Raw genomic sequence first — 15,415 nt, 5'->3', positions numbered from 1 at the left:
TGCTGCTGAATGAAATCCAGTTGTGAATGACAATTGATGTGACTTACATTGGAGCAGTGTTATTTTTGACCACAACGCATACAAAGCTGTACCACTGAGCCAGAATGGACTTTGCAGCTTTCCAAGTCTCTGCGCATTTAGAATCAAATGAACATCTGCAAAAGGAATTTACTGTAACTTCTCCTGATTCAAAGTGATAAAGTGGAAACACAGAACCTGACAGAACCACTAAACATTTCCTCAGTAGCTGTACTTTCCAAAAACATTCTTTGGTTAAAACCTGTGATCTCACTCGTGGAATGCAAAAATTCAACATGGGTTTCAACTTCGAACTCACCACCATGAGAGAGAACAGCTAAATAAGACAGAATATAGATTTTAGTAGAAGGTTAAAGTTTAAAATCATTTTTCTGGTGTATGATACAACGTCCGATGCCATATTTTCATCCCCAGCTGATTCAGGAAGAGTTCTTGACCTGGGAAAGTGTTCCACTGCAAATTGCTTGATGTCTAAAATGTTCAGTGTACTGCAATTTGTTTAAACTCTAGAGTTTTTATTTTAATTGTGCTCCACAGGAGTGTGACCAGGTTCACATCGACGATGTGTCTTCAGATGATAATGGGCAGGATTTGAGGTAAGTTTCTCATTGAAAATAAGCCTTGTGTGGATCCTTTTATTCTGCAGAATGTCAGCTGTGTACTAATTAATGGAACTAATGTCGCTAACAGTCTTCCTCTCTCCGCCCACACAGCACGTATAACTTTGCAACAGATGGCTTCCAAACAGCAGCAGTTGGTGGAAATCTTTGCATAGGCTCTGGTGTGCATGGGGGTGTAGACTGGATGAGAAAATTAGCATTCCGCTATCGTCGCGTAAAAGAAATGTACAACACTTACAAAAACAATGTTGGGGGTAAGTATTTTCAATTTAAGTACGCTAAAAGATTTCTTACCATAATGCTTTGGCCCGCAAATTCTGACACAAGTTGTATAGCAAACAGATCCACTGGAGAATGATTCAGTAGGAGCTCTTTAAGTTGTATCAAATTTGACAGATGTTGCACTCAAGATTGAAATACTTATTGTGTCTCCCCAATGAGAAATCACTCTCAAAAACAATATGCAAAATGCAATTTTAAAAGGGAAAATATGGGAAAAACAGCAATTGCAACATATTTATGGATGAGTTCCACAAATGAATCATCTAACCTTTTGGATGAGTTAAGTGAATATAACAATTCATCACATGAATGACAGTATGGATTTTTGTGTTGATGGATCCATATCCACAATGTTGCCAAAATGTGTAATAGTTATCTATTGTGGCTTTACCTGATTAGTTTCGATTATGAAACTGTGCAGTAGCACCTTGCCACCAGAATCACTAATTCTGCATTAAACCTTGGATCTGTGTCATTGCACAGGTTTAATTGGAACACCCAAGAGGGAAGGGTGGCTGCAGCTGAGAGCTGACATGGAGGCTCTGACTGACCTGTGGCTGACACATGCACTGAAAGCACTCAGTCTAATTAACTCTAGGTAAGTAACCTGTCGCTCACTGGCACCTCTTAACTGGTAACATGTTGTGATGGAAACCAGTCGATTAGCTGTTTCAGATCTCTGGAGTCTGCAGATTGCATTTATATATGGCTCTGCATTATCCACTTTTGTCCTGACTACAACAAGTACACTTGATCCTATTTTTTAATCTGGTAACATCATTTAATGTTGTGAGATTAGTATAGATAGTAGGATCAGTATTGGGATGTGTTCGTTTTCCAATCTGCACTGTACAAACTGCCCTCAGGTGGGATGAGAGTGAGGGTATTGCCATTGACCTAAGTATCCCTGAGCTGGAGAGTAGAATAATCAGCCTAAGATTTCAGCTCCTGATTTTGATCTGAAGTCCCTGTTGATAAGTGGTGTCAGCAGTCAATTAGATTGCCAGAATTCACTATCAAATAAAGCCCACATATGTGAAGCTGCCACTTGAACAGCATTCTGTGACCAGGGCCTTAATTTGGCAAGAGACAAATACGCAAACAAATAGAGAGAATAAGTTTCAGATTGTAGTTATGAAAGCTGCTTGCTTTAAAGGTGATGCATGTTGGTCTGATTTCTATTTTTTTTAATGGGATTTGGCATCGCTTACAAAGGCAACATTTACTGTCTATTCCTAATTGTTCTTGAGAAGGTGGCAGTGACCTAGCTTCATAAACTGCTATGGCCCCCTGCAGTGTTATTATGGAAGGAATTCCAGAATTATGGCCCAATGAAGGAATGATATTGTATTCCCAAATGAGGATGAGGTATGACTTTGTGAGAAACTTGAGGCGGCATCCTTCCCATGTGCTTGGTGCCTTTATTGTTCTAGATGTGACTTTGGAAAATGATGTTGAAGAAGGCAAGACAAAAAATCTTTTAGTTGCTAATCAGTGCAACCACATTGCACCAGTGGTGGAGGGAGTGAATACTTAAGGTTATGGATGGGTTCCAATCAAATATATCAAATTGTCCTGGGTAATAATGTTGAGGTCAGTATCTCAAAGTGCTCAGGTCCAGTGAAGCGGCATTATTGGAAAGTGGGGCAATCGAGGCAGTGTTGCTCAGAACAACATTTCCCATGTAACTGCTGCGTAAAACGCGACTTGATTGATTTATTTTACAGGTCAAATTGTGTGAATATTCTTGTTACAACAACACAGTTGATACCAGCCCTCTCAAAGGTACTGTTATATGGGCTGGGTACAGTCTTCCCAATAGAAAATATTTACAGCGCTACAAAAACAGGTAATAACACATGAATGTAACAACATTATGAAACATATGTATTCAGCATTAAAGTAGATGAATCACTTTTTGATTTGCGTATTGTGCGAAAACAATGATCAGATAAAGGTAGAGATAGCATTTGCCTGCAGAAATTGCATGATTAACACTAATAGATTATTGAACTTGAACTAAAAAGAATTATACTAAATAGTTGAAAGAAATAGTCAACATATGGCAGATATATTTAGATCAAGAACAAGGAAGAAAGAGTTCTATTTAGCCTAATTTCATTGTGATTTAGCAAGGATGTTTTATAGGGGGTGCGATTCTCTTAATCATATTGCTCAAGAGAAACAATTCAACCTGCGATAGCTACAATCAATTTGTATAAGTTACCTTGATGTAAAATATACGTTCACACCCATTTCTGAACATTGTTCCACAAGTATTATGCAAAGCTGATGGCCAACTTTAAAAAACAAAATAAATTTATCAGCGATAGTAAGAACTGCAGATGCTGGAGAATCTCATTACAAAGTGTAGAGCTGAATGAACACAGCAGGCCAAGCAGCATCAGAGGAGCAGGAAGGCTGACATTTTGGGCCAAGACCTTTCTTCAGGAGCTTCAGAAGGGCCTAGGCCCAAAACGTCAGCCTTCCTGCTCCTCTGATGCTGCTTGGCCTGCTGTGTTCTTCCAGCTCTACACCTTGTTATCTCAAATTTATCAGCAAACACTTTGCAAAGTGATTGCTGCTCACCAAGATTAGATGGCGATCAATTAATCATTGATTTTTTTTTAGGGAAGGAAAGCTGCTTTGAAAGGATAGTTCAGAGGTTTGGAAGGAAAGCAGTCTACATTGTAGTGGGAGATGGCGTCGAAGAAGAACAAGCAGCAAAAAAGGTAAGCCTCAGCTACTGATCTCAAGCAAGTTTCTAATAAATTTACTAGACATCCACTTAATGCAATTACCTCCCTTCAGCTTGCAAATATTTATATTATAAATAAATGTTTATGCTTATATTCCTTATGGCTTTTGATATCATCAGATAGGTGACCTCTAGGTGCTTATATGGAGCAAATAATTTTTTCACCCTTCCTCTTTGGGAAGAGTTTTAACTTCCCATTTCTCACCTGACAGCCAGACTGCAGACAGAGGGAGATTTGTTTCTTGGATATCTTTCCAGCTTTTTTTCATAAAGCAGACATGGTATTAAGTATGCAAATTGTCCTACACTGGTTGTGGAATTCAAATAGCAGTGTTAATGAATGTATGAACAGAGAATGCATTGTTCTTGCTGGTGCCAGTCACAGAAGGTTATGAGCAGCCTAACCAACTGTACATAAAGGAGCTTCTCTGTAGGCTGCCTGGGAAAAGATAAGCTAATGCTTCCCTTTATGAAACCCTTAAAAACCATCTGGCACATTCAGGTCCTGCCTCCAAGAGGTCCTACCTCCCAGCCAGCTCCAAATGATAGCTTGAACTTGCAAAAGGTTTGAGGCACTCTGTTTGCAGTCTTGACTACTACAGAGGCAACATCAAGTTTCACGCTCATTTTGGGGTCAATGTGGAATCTGCTGTGGGTCCAATAATTCTTACCTTTGGTGGCTCTCCTATTGGATATTCTTTTAGTCACATCATTGTTCATTCCTGATCACCTTCTGTTTCAATATTTTATAGCCTTTTTGATGTCCTACTTTCTGAGCCTTGGTTCTTTCTCAACAGCTGACATGAACAGCATCCTCTAAAATGTTCTGCAGCATTTATCCATTGAAAAATAGGTCTCATTCTGAAAGCAGCTTAGAATCTAACTGCTAACTTTGCATATTTTAGTTTTGAACCACATTGATCATTTCATCTACAGTAGACAAAGTGGCAGTGGTATCATACAATCGTTTTTATTGTGGCAAATGTTCCATAAAACCATGAGACCATAAGATGTAGGAGCAGAATTAGGCCATTTAGCTCATCGAGTCTGCTCTGCCATTTGATTATGGCTGATATTTTTCTCAACTCTGCTCTCCTGCCTTCTCCCCACAATCTTTGGCCTCCTTACTATCTATCCATTACTTAAGAACCAATCTATCTCTGTCTCAAATATACTCAATATCATGGCCTCCACAGCCTTCTGTGGCAGAGAGTTACACAGAGTTATCACACCCTGGCCGTAGAAATTCTTCCTCTTCTTAGTTCTAAGTTGTTCCTTCCCTCTGGGTCATTACCGTCAAGTCCTAGTTTCATGTATTGCTGGAAATATCTTCTCCACATCCGTTCTATCTGGCCCTCTCAGTATTCTGATAGTTTCAATTAGATTCTTTGTCATCCTTCTAAACTCCATCGAGTACAGACCCAGATACCTCAAACGCTCCTTATTTGACAAGTCTTTCAACCCCAGGATCATTTTTATAAACCTCCTCTGGAACCCTCCCCCACCCCACCCCACCTCACCACCCCCCTCCCAACACCCCACCTCCCCAGTGCATCCTTCTTAAGGTACGAGAGCCAAAACTGCTCATAATATTCCAAATGAGAACTGACCCGAACCTTATACAGCCTCATCAGTTCATCTCTGCTCTTGTATTCTAGCCCTCTTGAAACAATTATGAAAACTGCATTTGTCTTCTTAACTGCCAAGTGAACTTGCACGTTAACCTTAAGAGAATCCTGAACTAGGATGCCTAAGTTCCTCTGTGCTTCAGACTTCAAAAGCCTTTCCCCATTTTGAAATAGTGTATACCTCTATTCTTCTGACCAAAGTGCATAACCTCACACATTCCCACACTGTATTCTATCTGCCACTTCTTTGCCCACTCTCCTAGCCTGTCCAAATCCCTGTTTCCTCACTACCTTCTCTATGTATCTTGGTGACATCTGTGAACTTAACAACAATGCCTTTGAACTAATTCCACAGAGACCAGTATCCAATCACCAAGTCACTCTTTATTTACATGTGGAAAGTCCCTGACACTGATCTAGCTCCCTCAGAGCTCTTTTTATCTATTAGCCAGGGCTCCTTGATTGGACCAGGTTAACAGCCCCAGTCAAGGAATTAATACAGCATGTGGTCAACCTGGATGACCTTGGTAGAATCACTACAGTCCTCAGTTCCTTTGTCCAGATCGTTAATGAGTAAGGTGAATGGTTGTGGTCCCCTGTGGAACTCCATTAGTAACCAACTGCCATCCTGAAAAAAGAACGCTTTATCCCTACTCTGTGCCTTCCACCAGTCAGCCATTCCTCTATCCATGCCAGCACTTTGCCCTAACACGTTTGGTTATTATCTTATTTAGCAACTTCCTGTGCAACACTTTGTCAAAGGCCTTTTGGACGTCCAAGTGGATCTCATTCACTGGCTTTCCTTTATCTAATTTGCTTGTTACCTCCTCAAAGAATTCTAACAGATTTGTCAGATTCACTTGTCTCAAGACATAGATAATGGGAACTGCAGATGCTGGAGAATCCAAGATAATAAAATGTGAGGCTGGATGAACACAGCAGGCCAAGCAGCATCTCAGGAGCACAAAAGCTGACGTTTCGGGCCTAGACCCTTCATCAGAGAGGGGGATGGGGTGAGGGTTCTGGAATAAATAGGGAGAGAGGGGGAGGCGGACCGAAGATGGAGAGAAAAGAAGATAGGTGGAGAGAGTATAGGTGGGGAGGTAGGGAGGGGATAGGTCAGTCCAGGGAAGACGGACAGGTCAAGGAGGTGGGATGAGGTTAGTAGGTAGATGGGGGTGCGGCTTGGGGTGGGAGGAAGGGATGGGTGAGAGAAAGAACAGGTTAGGGAGGCAGAGACAGGTTGGACTGGTTGTGTGGTGCAGTGGGGGGAGGGGACGAACTGGGCTGGTTTAGGGATGCAGTAGGGGAAGGGGAGATTTTGAAACTGGTGAAGTCCACATTGATACCATATGGCTGCAGGGTTCCCTGGCAGAATATGAGTTGCTGTTCCTGCAACCTTCGGGTGACATCATTGTGGCACTGCAGGAGGCCCATGATGGACATGTCATCTAGAGAATGGGAGGGGGAGTGGAAATGGTTTGCGACTGGGAGGTGCAGTTGTTTGTTGCGAACTGAGCGGAGGTGTTCTGCAAAGCAGTCCCCAAGCCTCCGCTTGGTTTCCCCAATGTAGAGGAAGCCGCACCGGGTACAGTGGATCCAGCTACCTACTAACCCCATCCCACCTCCTTGACCTGTCCGTCTTCCCTGGACTGACCTATCCCCTCCCTACCTCCCCACCTACACTCTCTCCACCTATCTTCTTTACTCTCCATCTTCGGTCCACCTCTCCCTCTCTCCCTATTTATTCCAGTTCCCTCTCCCCATCCCCCTCTCTGATGAAGGGTCTAGGCCTGAAACGTCACCTTTTGTGCTCCTGAGATGCTGCTTGGCCTGCTGTGTTCATCCAGCCTCACATTTTATTATCTTGCATCCCTAAACCAGCCCAGTTCGTCTCCTCCCCCCACTGTACCACACAACCAGCCCAGCTCTTTCCCTCCACCCACTGCATCCCAAAACCAGTCCAACCTGTCTCTGCCTCCCTAACCTGTTCTTCCTCTCACCCATCCCTTCCTCCCACCCCAAGCCGCACCCCCATCTACCTACTAACCTCATCCCACCTCCTTGACCTGTCCGTCTTCCCTGGACTGACCTATCCCCTCCCTACCTCCCCACCTATACTCTCTCCACCTATCTTCTTTCCTCTCCATCTTCGGTCCGCTTCCCCCTTGTCTCAAGATATAGTTCTGTTTTACTCTCCACAGATGCTGTCAGACCTGCTAAGTTTCTCTAAGTGTTTCAACTCTCCAGCATCCATGGTTCTTTGTTTTATATTCCCATTTACTGTGATATTGTGTTGTTAACATTGTGTATATATCCATAGTACCATATTTGGGGACCTGCTCTTGTACTCTAACGTATACTTGAATATCGTTCAGACCAATACAGGAAAACTATTCTTAACTGCAGTAAAGCGATTCACTTCCCCAGTTGCCACAGAATAGAACTAGTATAAGACATCGCTAAATTCCTGCATGACATTACTTGACCTTAAAAAATACTTAAATTTAATATTATTGGTTTTGTTCTTCTTTTGATCCTGTGCCTCGGGCTTTCCATTATCCACAAATTTCCACAATTGAGCCTGAGGTTAGGGGAGGCAGTTGTGGGGGTGAGGTATGGGGCTGAATGTGGATATAGCTGTGATGACAGGTTGTGGAGATTCCATTGGACAAGCTGCAGTATTCCAGTAACTGACTCACTAAACAAAGATCTAGCAGATATACCCAATGATATCAAGGAAAGCCCCGTTTCCCAGGGTCAGCACCTGAAACAACTGAGCAAACAAAGTGTTTTCCAGGATATTGAACTCTAATAAGCTTGAATAGTTGTTTGAAGAAAAGGTTTGAAGTGGCCTCTTATTGATGTCTCCTGGTGTGAATGCAGTATTTGTGTAGTGAGGGCAGTGCGTGAAGAGCAGCCAGCATGCCTGTCTTTAACATGATTGATGGGAATGGCTGATTCAGTTACACACCTGAGCTGTGTAGAATATCTTCAGGAAAGACTTTCACTACAGTTAACTGCTGAACCAGCAGCAGTGATGGTTTATGGCATTTTAGTAGGTGCAGATGATTTTCTTTTTTAAAAAAGTAACAGTGCAATTTAAAAAAACATAAAATATGCTTAGATTAGATTCCCTACGGTGTGGAAACAGGCCCTTCGGCCCAACAAGTCCACACCGCCACTTGGAGCAACCCATCCAGACCCATCCCCCTATAACCCACATACCCCTGAACACTACAGGCAATTTAGCACGGCCAATCCACCTAGCCCACACATCTTTGGACTGTGGGAGAAAACTGGAGCACCCAGAGAAAACCCACGCATACACGGGGAGAATGTGCAAACTCCGCACAGACAGTTACCCGAGGTTGGAATTGAACCCGGGTCCCTGGTGCTGTGAGGCTGCAGTGCTAACCAGCCAGGTAATTGACCCAGGTAATTTTAGACCAGTGAGCCTCATGTCTGTTGTAGGAAAAGTTTTGGAAAGGATTATAAGAGATAGGATTTATAATCATCTAGCAAGCAACAATTTGATTGGAGATAGTCAACATGGATTCATCAAGGGCAGGTCGTGTCTCGCAAACCTCATTGAGTTTTTTGAGAAGGTGACCAAGCATGTGGATGAGGGTAGGGCAGTTGACATGGTGTACATGGACTTCAGTAAAGCCTTTGAAAAGGTTCCACATGGTAGGCTATTGGAGAAAATGCAGAGGCATGGGATTGAGGGAGATTTAGCAGTTTGGATTAGAAACTGGCTTTCTCTAAGAAGGCAATGAGTGTGGTTGATGGAAAATATTCAGTCTGGTTACTAGTGGTGTGCCTCCAGGATCTGTTTTGGGACCACTGCTGTTTGTCATTTTTATAAATGACTTGGACGCAGGCATAGGTGGATGGGTTAGTAAGTTTGCAGATGACACTAAAGTCAGTGGAGTGGTGAACAGTGTGAAAGAATGTTGCAGGTTGCAGGGAGACTTGGATAAAATGCAGAATTGGGCTGAAAAGTGGCAAATGGAGTTCAATGCAGATAAATGTGAGGTGATTCACTTTGGGAAGAATAATAGGAAGGCAGAATACTGGGTCAATGGAAAACTTCTTGATAGTGTGGATGTGCAGAGGGAACTTGGTGTCCACGCAATAGATCCCTGAAAGTTGCCACCCAGGTTGATAGTGCTGTTAAGAAGTCATATGGTGTGTTAGGTTTAATTGGTAGAGGGATTGAGTTCCAGAGCTGTGAGGTCATGCTGCAACTGTACAAAATGCTAGTGCGGCCTCACTTGGAATATTGCGTACAGTTCTGGTCATCCCATTACAGGAAGGATGCGGAAGCATTGCAAAAGGTGCAGAGGAGATTTGCCAGCATCTTGCCTGGTCTGGAGCAAAGGTCTTATGAGTAAAGGCTGAGGGACTTGGGTCTGTTCTCATTGGAGAGAAGAAGGCTAAGAGGGCATTTAATAGAGACATACAAGATGACCAGTGGATTAGATAGGGTGGACAGTGAGAGTATTTTTCCTAGGATGATGACATCGGCTTATACAAGGGGGCATGACTGCAAATTGAGGGGTGATAGATTTAAGACCGATGTCAGAGGCAGGTTCTTTACTCAGAGAGTGGTAAGGGCGTGGAACGCCCTGCCTGCCAATGTCACATTAGGGGCATTTAAACAGTCCTTGGATAAGCATATGGATGATGATGGGATAGTGTAGGAGGGTAGGCTTAGATTAGTTCACAGGCCGGTGCAACATAGAGGGCCGAAGGACCTGTTCTGCGCTGTATTGTTCTATGATTCTATAAAAGACGTGAGAAATAAAAGCTATATGATTATGTAACCTGACAAACCAAATACTTGTTTTGATTGTTTAATTTATTGTCATACGTACTGAAGTACAGTGAAAAGCTTTGTTAATGAACCGTACAGACAGATCATAGTAAGCAAAGGATGTACACATCAAAAGACTTGGACAGAGACATACTGGTTAAATTGCACAGGCATGCACTAGTTGAGATCAACATTAGCAAGATCAGTGTTATTTGAGGCTAAAGAGTCCTTTCATTGGTCTAATAACAGCCGGAAAGAAGCTGTTCCTGAATCTGTTGGTGCATGTGTTCAGGCTTCTATACCTTCAGCCTGATAGGAGAAGTCATAGGAGATCATTACTGGGGTGCGATGGGTCTTTGATGATATTAACAGCTTTTTTGCAGCAGCGAGTCATGTAAATGCAGTATGTGGATGGAAGGTTGGTGATCTGGGCTGTTCATACAACCTTCTGTAGTTTCTTATAGTCCTGGTCAAAGCAGTTGCCACACCAGGCCGTTATGCACCTGGACAGCTCCCTTTCAATTGTGCATCTGTAGAAGTTGGTGAGGGTCCTTTTAGGGGATCCTTATTCTGAGACTGTAGAGAGGGAAGAGAGCAAGGATAAGTCCATCAAGGTTTTCTATTCAAATTAGCCTATTCAGCCTATTAGTTTGATGTCAATGTTAACAATTCATTTAGATCTGTTTGCACAGCTACTTTATCAACTTTACTGGCAATTTTCTGCTCATTGAAACCTTAAGACCTTAAGGCCTTTAACCTTGTCCATTTAACCTTTTGATAAATTACAGTTTAATTTTGCAATATGGCCCCATTTGTTTTTCTCCCATGTTGTTCATCTTCCACTTTTGCATGTTCCTTTCTGTCTTCTGTTTCATTGCCTTAATCCCCCTGCACGTATTCCCTTGCCCATGAGGGACTAAGTACAAAATGGCAAGGTAATGCAAAGCAAGGGTGCTGTAAGCATCCAGGAGGCTCAGAGTGAGTAAACACAATGAGACCAAGTTAAGAGCCCTGAGATGGAGCTTGGTCCAGTCTGTGGGCTGGGCGTATGTGCCTCAGTGCACAGTGTCCTTGCTGAAACATTCCAGTGTGGATGCTGGTACCACCCAAGGTACAGCCTTAAAGTGTGGAAAAGTCCTTAAGTGAATTGGAGATTTACCATGAGGGTTCCTAGAGGTTGACAGAGACCAGATGCCAATGTCTGTAGATGTGGGACGTGTGTACCTGGAGTGTGCCCTGAGATGTCGGTGGCCAACGTCCAACCATTGAGATCACCCAGAGCAAACCTGAATCAATCAGGTACTCGCTGTGGTTTTGTTGCTGAATTCTCCTGACTTCTGACAAGTTTTATGAGATAAGAGGCTTAATCTAAATGAGGTGAGTTGTGGCATTAACAAGATATTTAACAAGTGTTAATCTCTGTCGATTGGCACCTCCATTGCCCAACAAGGCTCTCACTGTGCCACTTGTGAAAAGCATGAAAGATGGAATGAGATGATCTCGATGTCGAGATGGGCCTTACTGCACTTCTTACCTGATTCTGCCACACTTCCTGCTATAGCCCACTCTTTTTAGATTCCTATAAAATTCCACCTTTAGACTATAAAATGAAATGTGATTTTTCTGAACAAGCTTTTACTTCTCATCATGAAGGTAAGTTGTTATTTTGGGAAGAATTTAACTTGGTTGAGGACTGATTTAATTTGTTAATTTGTTAGTAGTGCCTGCTACATCATCATTATAAAGAACAGGAAATCCCAAATATCCTGCAGGGGTTCCACTGATCTCCCATTGTAACTCTGTTGGTAACTAATGAAATTCACTGGGAAATATTAACAAACTAGTTTCACCAAGGCTCATGTAAATTGGTTGGTAAGCAATTGGCCATAGTCTACAAGGAATTGTAGGCAGTTTTCTCCATTCCAGGGAGACCATTGGTAACATGGCTTGAGAGGCACCACTCTACATAATACAAGGGAGGAGGAAGGACGCCAGTCCAAGTTGACATTAGCAAGAGTGGGAATTGAGCCCTTACTGTTAGCGTCATTTTTTTAAACCACACTCTAACCAACTGAGCTGTCCTGCTTCCTACATGGCTTAGTAGTGCAGTACAACATTTTCAATGAGCTGAGGTATACCAGTCTTGTGGGCATGATTGGGCTTCATACAAGTGACAACAAACAAGGAGTACAGTTGAAACTTCCCAGAAAGGTTATTCATTGTCTCCTAAAACATGATAAAGGGACGATAATCAGTATCAGAGTTGATGTAGGGGAGGACTGTGGATACTCACTCCGCCTTGCTATGCCAGGGATGTGTCAGGCTGTTTGACTGTAAGGAGCAAGTAGGTATGGAAGATGCACGCAGAGCAATACTTGCATTGGCGCTGTTCAGATTAGAAAGCAACATAGCAACCTAATATTTTAAGCAGTGGCTGCAATCACATCTAAACAATTTTCAGTAGCCAGGCCTGAATCTTCCCAGCTCATGAGACATAGGTGTAGGAGTAGGCCATTCAGCCCATTGAGTCTGCTTTGCCATTCAGTGAGATCTTGCCTGATCTGATAATCCACTATGCCATTTTCCTGCCTTTTCCCATAACTGTTGATTCCATTACTGATTAAACATCTGTCCACCTCAGCCTTGAATATACTTAATGATGCAGCCTTGACAAGCCTCTATCATAAAGAATTCCACAGATTCACTATGCTGAAGGAGAAGAAATTCCTCCTCCTTTCTGTCTTAAATGTACAGTCCCTTTATCTGAGATAGTGCCATCTGCCCCAAACGCTCCCACAAGAAGAAATAATCTCTTTGTGCCTGTCCTATCTATTAAGAACCTTCTTTGGTTCAACAAGTTCACTTCTCATTCTTCTAAATTCCCATGAGTACACACCGAACCTACTCAATCTTTCCTCAAATGCTGTGCAAAATTTGGCCTGCAATCCATCTTCTTTGCAGAAATGTCAAAATGACAGTAGGAATGAATGGTGTGGGGAATGGAAATGTCCATTTGTTCCAACAGACTGCCCCTAGTGATGGATAAAGAGATCATCCCCATTTTTAATCTTCGGTGCAAGTCTTTAGCCAATTCAGTTCACTTTATGTTAAATCCAGAAACAGTTAGAGACACTGTATACTGCAAAGGATATGGTGGCTAATAATAGTACATGAAGGCCTGTGCTCCAGAACTTGCTCCTGTCCCAACAAGGCTGTTCCAGTGCAGCTACAACACCGGCATCCACCCAGCAATGTGGAAAAGATCCTGTGTGCAAAAAGCAGGACAAATTCAACTGGGCCAGTTAGCATCCCATCAGTCTACTCTCAATCATCAGTAACATGATGGAAGGTGACATCAACAGTATTATCAAGCAGCACCTGCTTAGTGACACTCAGCTTGGGGTCCACCAGGACCACTCAGTTCCTGACCTCATTACAGCCTTGGTTCGAATGTAGACAAACGTGCTCAATTCCAGAGGTGAGGTAAGAGTGACTTTGCTTAACATAAGAGCAAATTTGACTGAGTGTGACACCAAGGAACACTTGGAATCAGTAGGTTTCAGGGGCAACCTCTCTACTGGTTGGAACTATACCTGGCACATAGGAACGAGGTTGTGGTTGTTTGAGGTCAACCGTCTCAGATCCAGGAAATCTCTACAGGAGTTCCTCAGGTTAGGATCCTAGGCTTAACCATCTTCAGCTACTTCATCAATCACCTTCCCTCCATCAGAATTAGGGATGTCCGCCAATGATTGCACAATCTTCAGCACCTTTCATGATTCCTCAGATACTGAAGTAGTTAATGCCCAAATGCATCAAGGTCTGAACAATATCCAGGCTTGGGCTGACAAGTGCCAAGTAATATTTGTGCCACACAAATGCCAGGCAATGACCATCTCCACTAAGAGACAATCTAATCACCACCCTTGACATTCAATGGTGTTACTGTCACTGAGGTCAACATTGACCAGTAACTCACCATATCAATATAATGGTTACAAGAACAGGTGAGAGGTTAGGAATACTGTGGTGAGTACGTCACCTCCTGACCCTCCACAGCCTTTCATCATGTGAAAGACACAATTGGAAGCGTGACAAAGTACCCCTCCCCACAACTTGCCTGGATAAATGCCGCTCTAACAATACTCAAGAAACTTGACATAATTCAGGATAAAGCAGCCTGCTAGATTGGCACCACATCCATAAGTATCCAGTCCTTGCACCACCACCGCTCAGTAACAGCTGTGTGTTCTATCTACAAGATGCACTGCAGAAATTCACTGAAGATCCTTAGAATTCACCTTCCACACCAATGGTCACTGCATTCTAGAAGGACAAGGGCAGCAGATACATGGGAACACTGCCATCTGCAAGCTTCCCTCCAAGCAAGTCACCATCCTGACTTGGGAATCTGTCACCATTCCTTCAGTGTCACTGAGTCAAAATCTTGGAATTCCCTCCCAAGTGGCTTTGTGTCCTACAGCACATGTATTACAGTGGTTTAAGAAGGCAGCTCACCACTACCTTCTCCAGGGCAGCTAGGGACGGGCAATAAGTGCTGGCCAGCCACTGATGCTCATGTCCCACAAGTGAATAAAAAGAACGCACCACAAATAAATCAGCTATGAAATTAATAAAGACGTTTTACTCAAAAGGACCAAGAGCCCCATTACAAACCAAATTCAGTAAATCGCACATAGGATGACGTTGGGTATACAGCAGAGAGACATGTCATTCTGCTCAGACAGTCCATGCTGGTGTTTATTATGTATTGATGTAAGTTTACTACCTTAACCACTTTGCTCCTTCTCCCTATATTCGTGTCTTGTTTCCTCATAAACGCAAATACATTCACGTTCACCACTATTCGATTTTAAGGAGGGTAACACTTGCTGTCAGCAAGCGATCTGTGTTGCTGTCTTTGAGAAAACCCATGAATATTCAGTGCCTTTAGACACATGAGTGCCTGGACTCAAGGCCTTGTGTCTGAGAGCACCCGACCAATCAGAGGCCAGGGATTGATTCGGATCACAGGGTGAGGTAATCATGGGAGGTGGCATGAAGTTCAGTGGGGACTCACTGAACGGGAGACTCCCTCCTTCCCAATAACGGGTCCTTCAAACAGCTGCTGAGTGCTTTTGAAGGAGGGAGCCTACTGGGAGACCACTAGCTGCCTGGCACACATTAGTCTGTTGGTGCTGTCCAGGAACAACCCCAACCCCCAACCATTGCTGGGTCAGTACAGAGGGCAGCCCACTTCAAGTCCTAA

At 43.2% G+C, this 15,415-nt stretch overlaps 1 protein-coding gene and 1 long non-coding RNA gene across 8 annotated transcripts in view; one reads left to right on the top strand and one right to left on the bottom strand.

Moving 5' to 3' along the window:
• Window positions 1–15,415, top strand: part of LOC125461445 (eyes absent homolog 1-like) — a 263,476-nt gene that overhangs the window by 244,888 nt on the left and 3,173 nt on the right. For all 7 annotated transcript variants that reach the window (XM_048550238.2, XM_048550236.2, XM_059652749.1 and 4 more), the window contains 5 exons: window positions 577–635; window positions 753–913; window positions 1,425–1,539; window positions 2,669–2,790; window positions 3,573–3,673. In XM_048550238.2, coding sequence (XP_048406195.1) covers window positions 577–635; window positions 753–913; window positions 1,425–1,539; window positions 2,669–2,790; window positions 3,573–3,673 — 558 coding nt within the window. The remainder of the gene's footprint in view (window positions 1–576; window positions 636–752; window positions 914–1,424; window positions 1,540–2,668; window positions 2,791–3,572; window positions 3,674–15,415) is intronic.
• Window positions 10,657–15,415, bottom strand: part of LOC132210750 (uncharacterized) — a 29,173-nt gene continuing 24,414 nt past the window's right edge. The window contains exon 3 of the long non-coding RNA XR_009446921.1: window positions 10,657–10,722. This is a non-coding gene — a long non-coding RNA (uncharacterized LOC132210750). The remainder of the gene's footprint in view (window positions 10,723–15,415) is intronic.

The sequence above is a fragment of the Stegostoma tigrinum genome, chromosome 19 (assembly GCF_030684315.1).
Source record: "Stegostoma tigrinum isolate sSteTig4 chromosome 19, sSteTig4.hap1, whole genome shotgun sequence".
In the NCBI taxonomy this organism is placed as follows: Eukaryota; Metazoa; Chordata; class Chondrichthyes; order Orectolobiformes; family Stegostomatidae; genus Stegostoma; species Stegostoma tigrinum.
The sequence above is the reverse complement of the archived record's forward strand: the minus strand, read 5'-3'. Positions and strand labels throughout refer to the sequence as shown.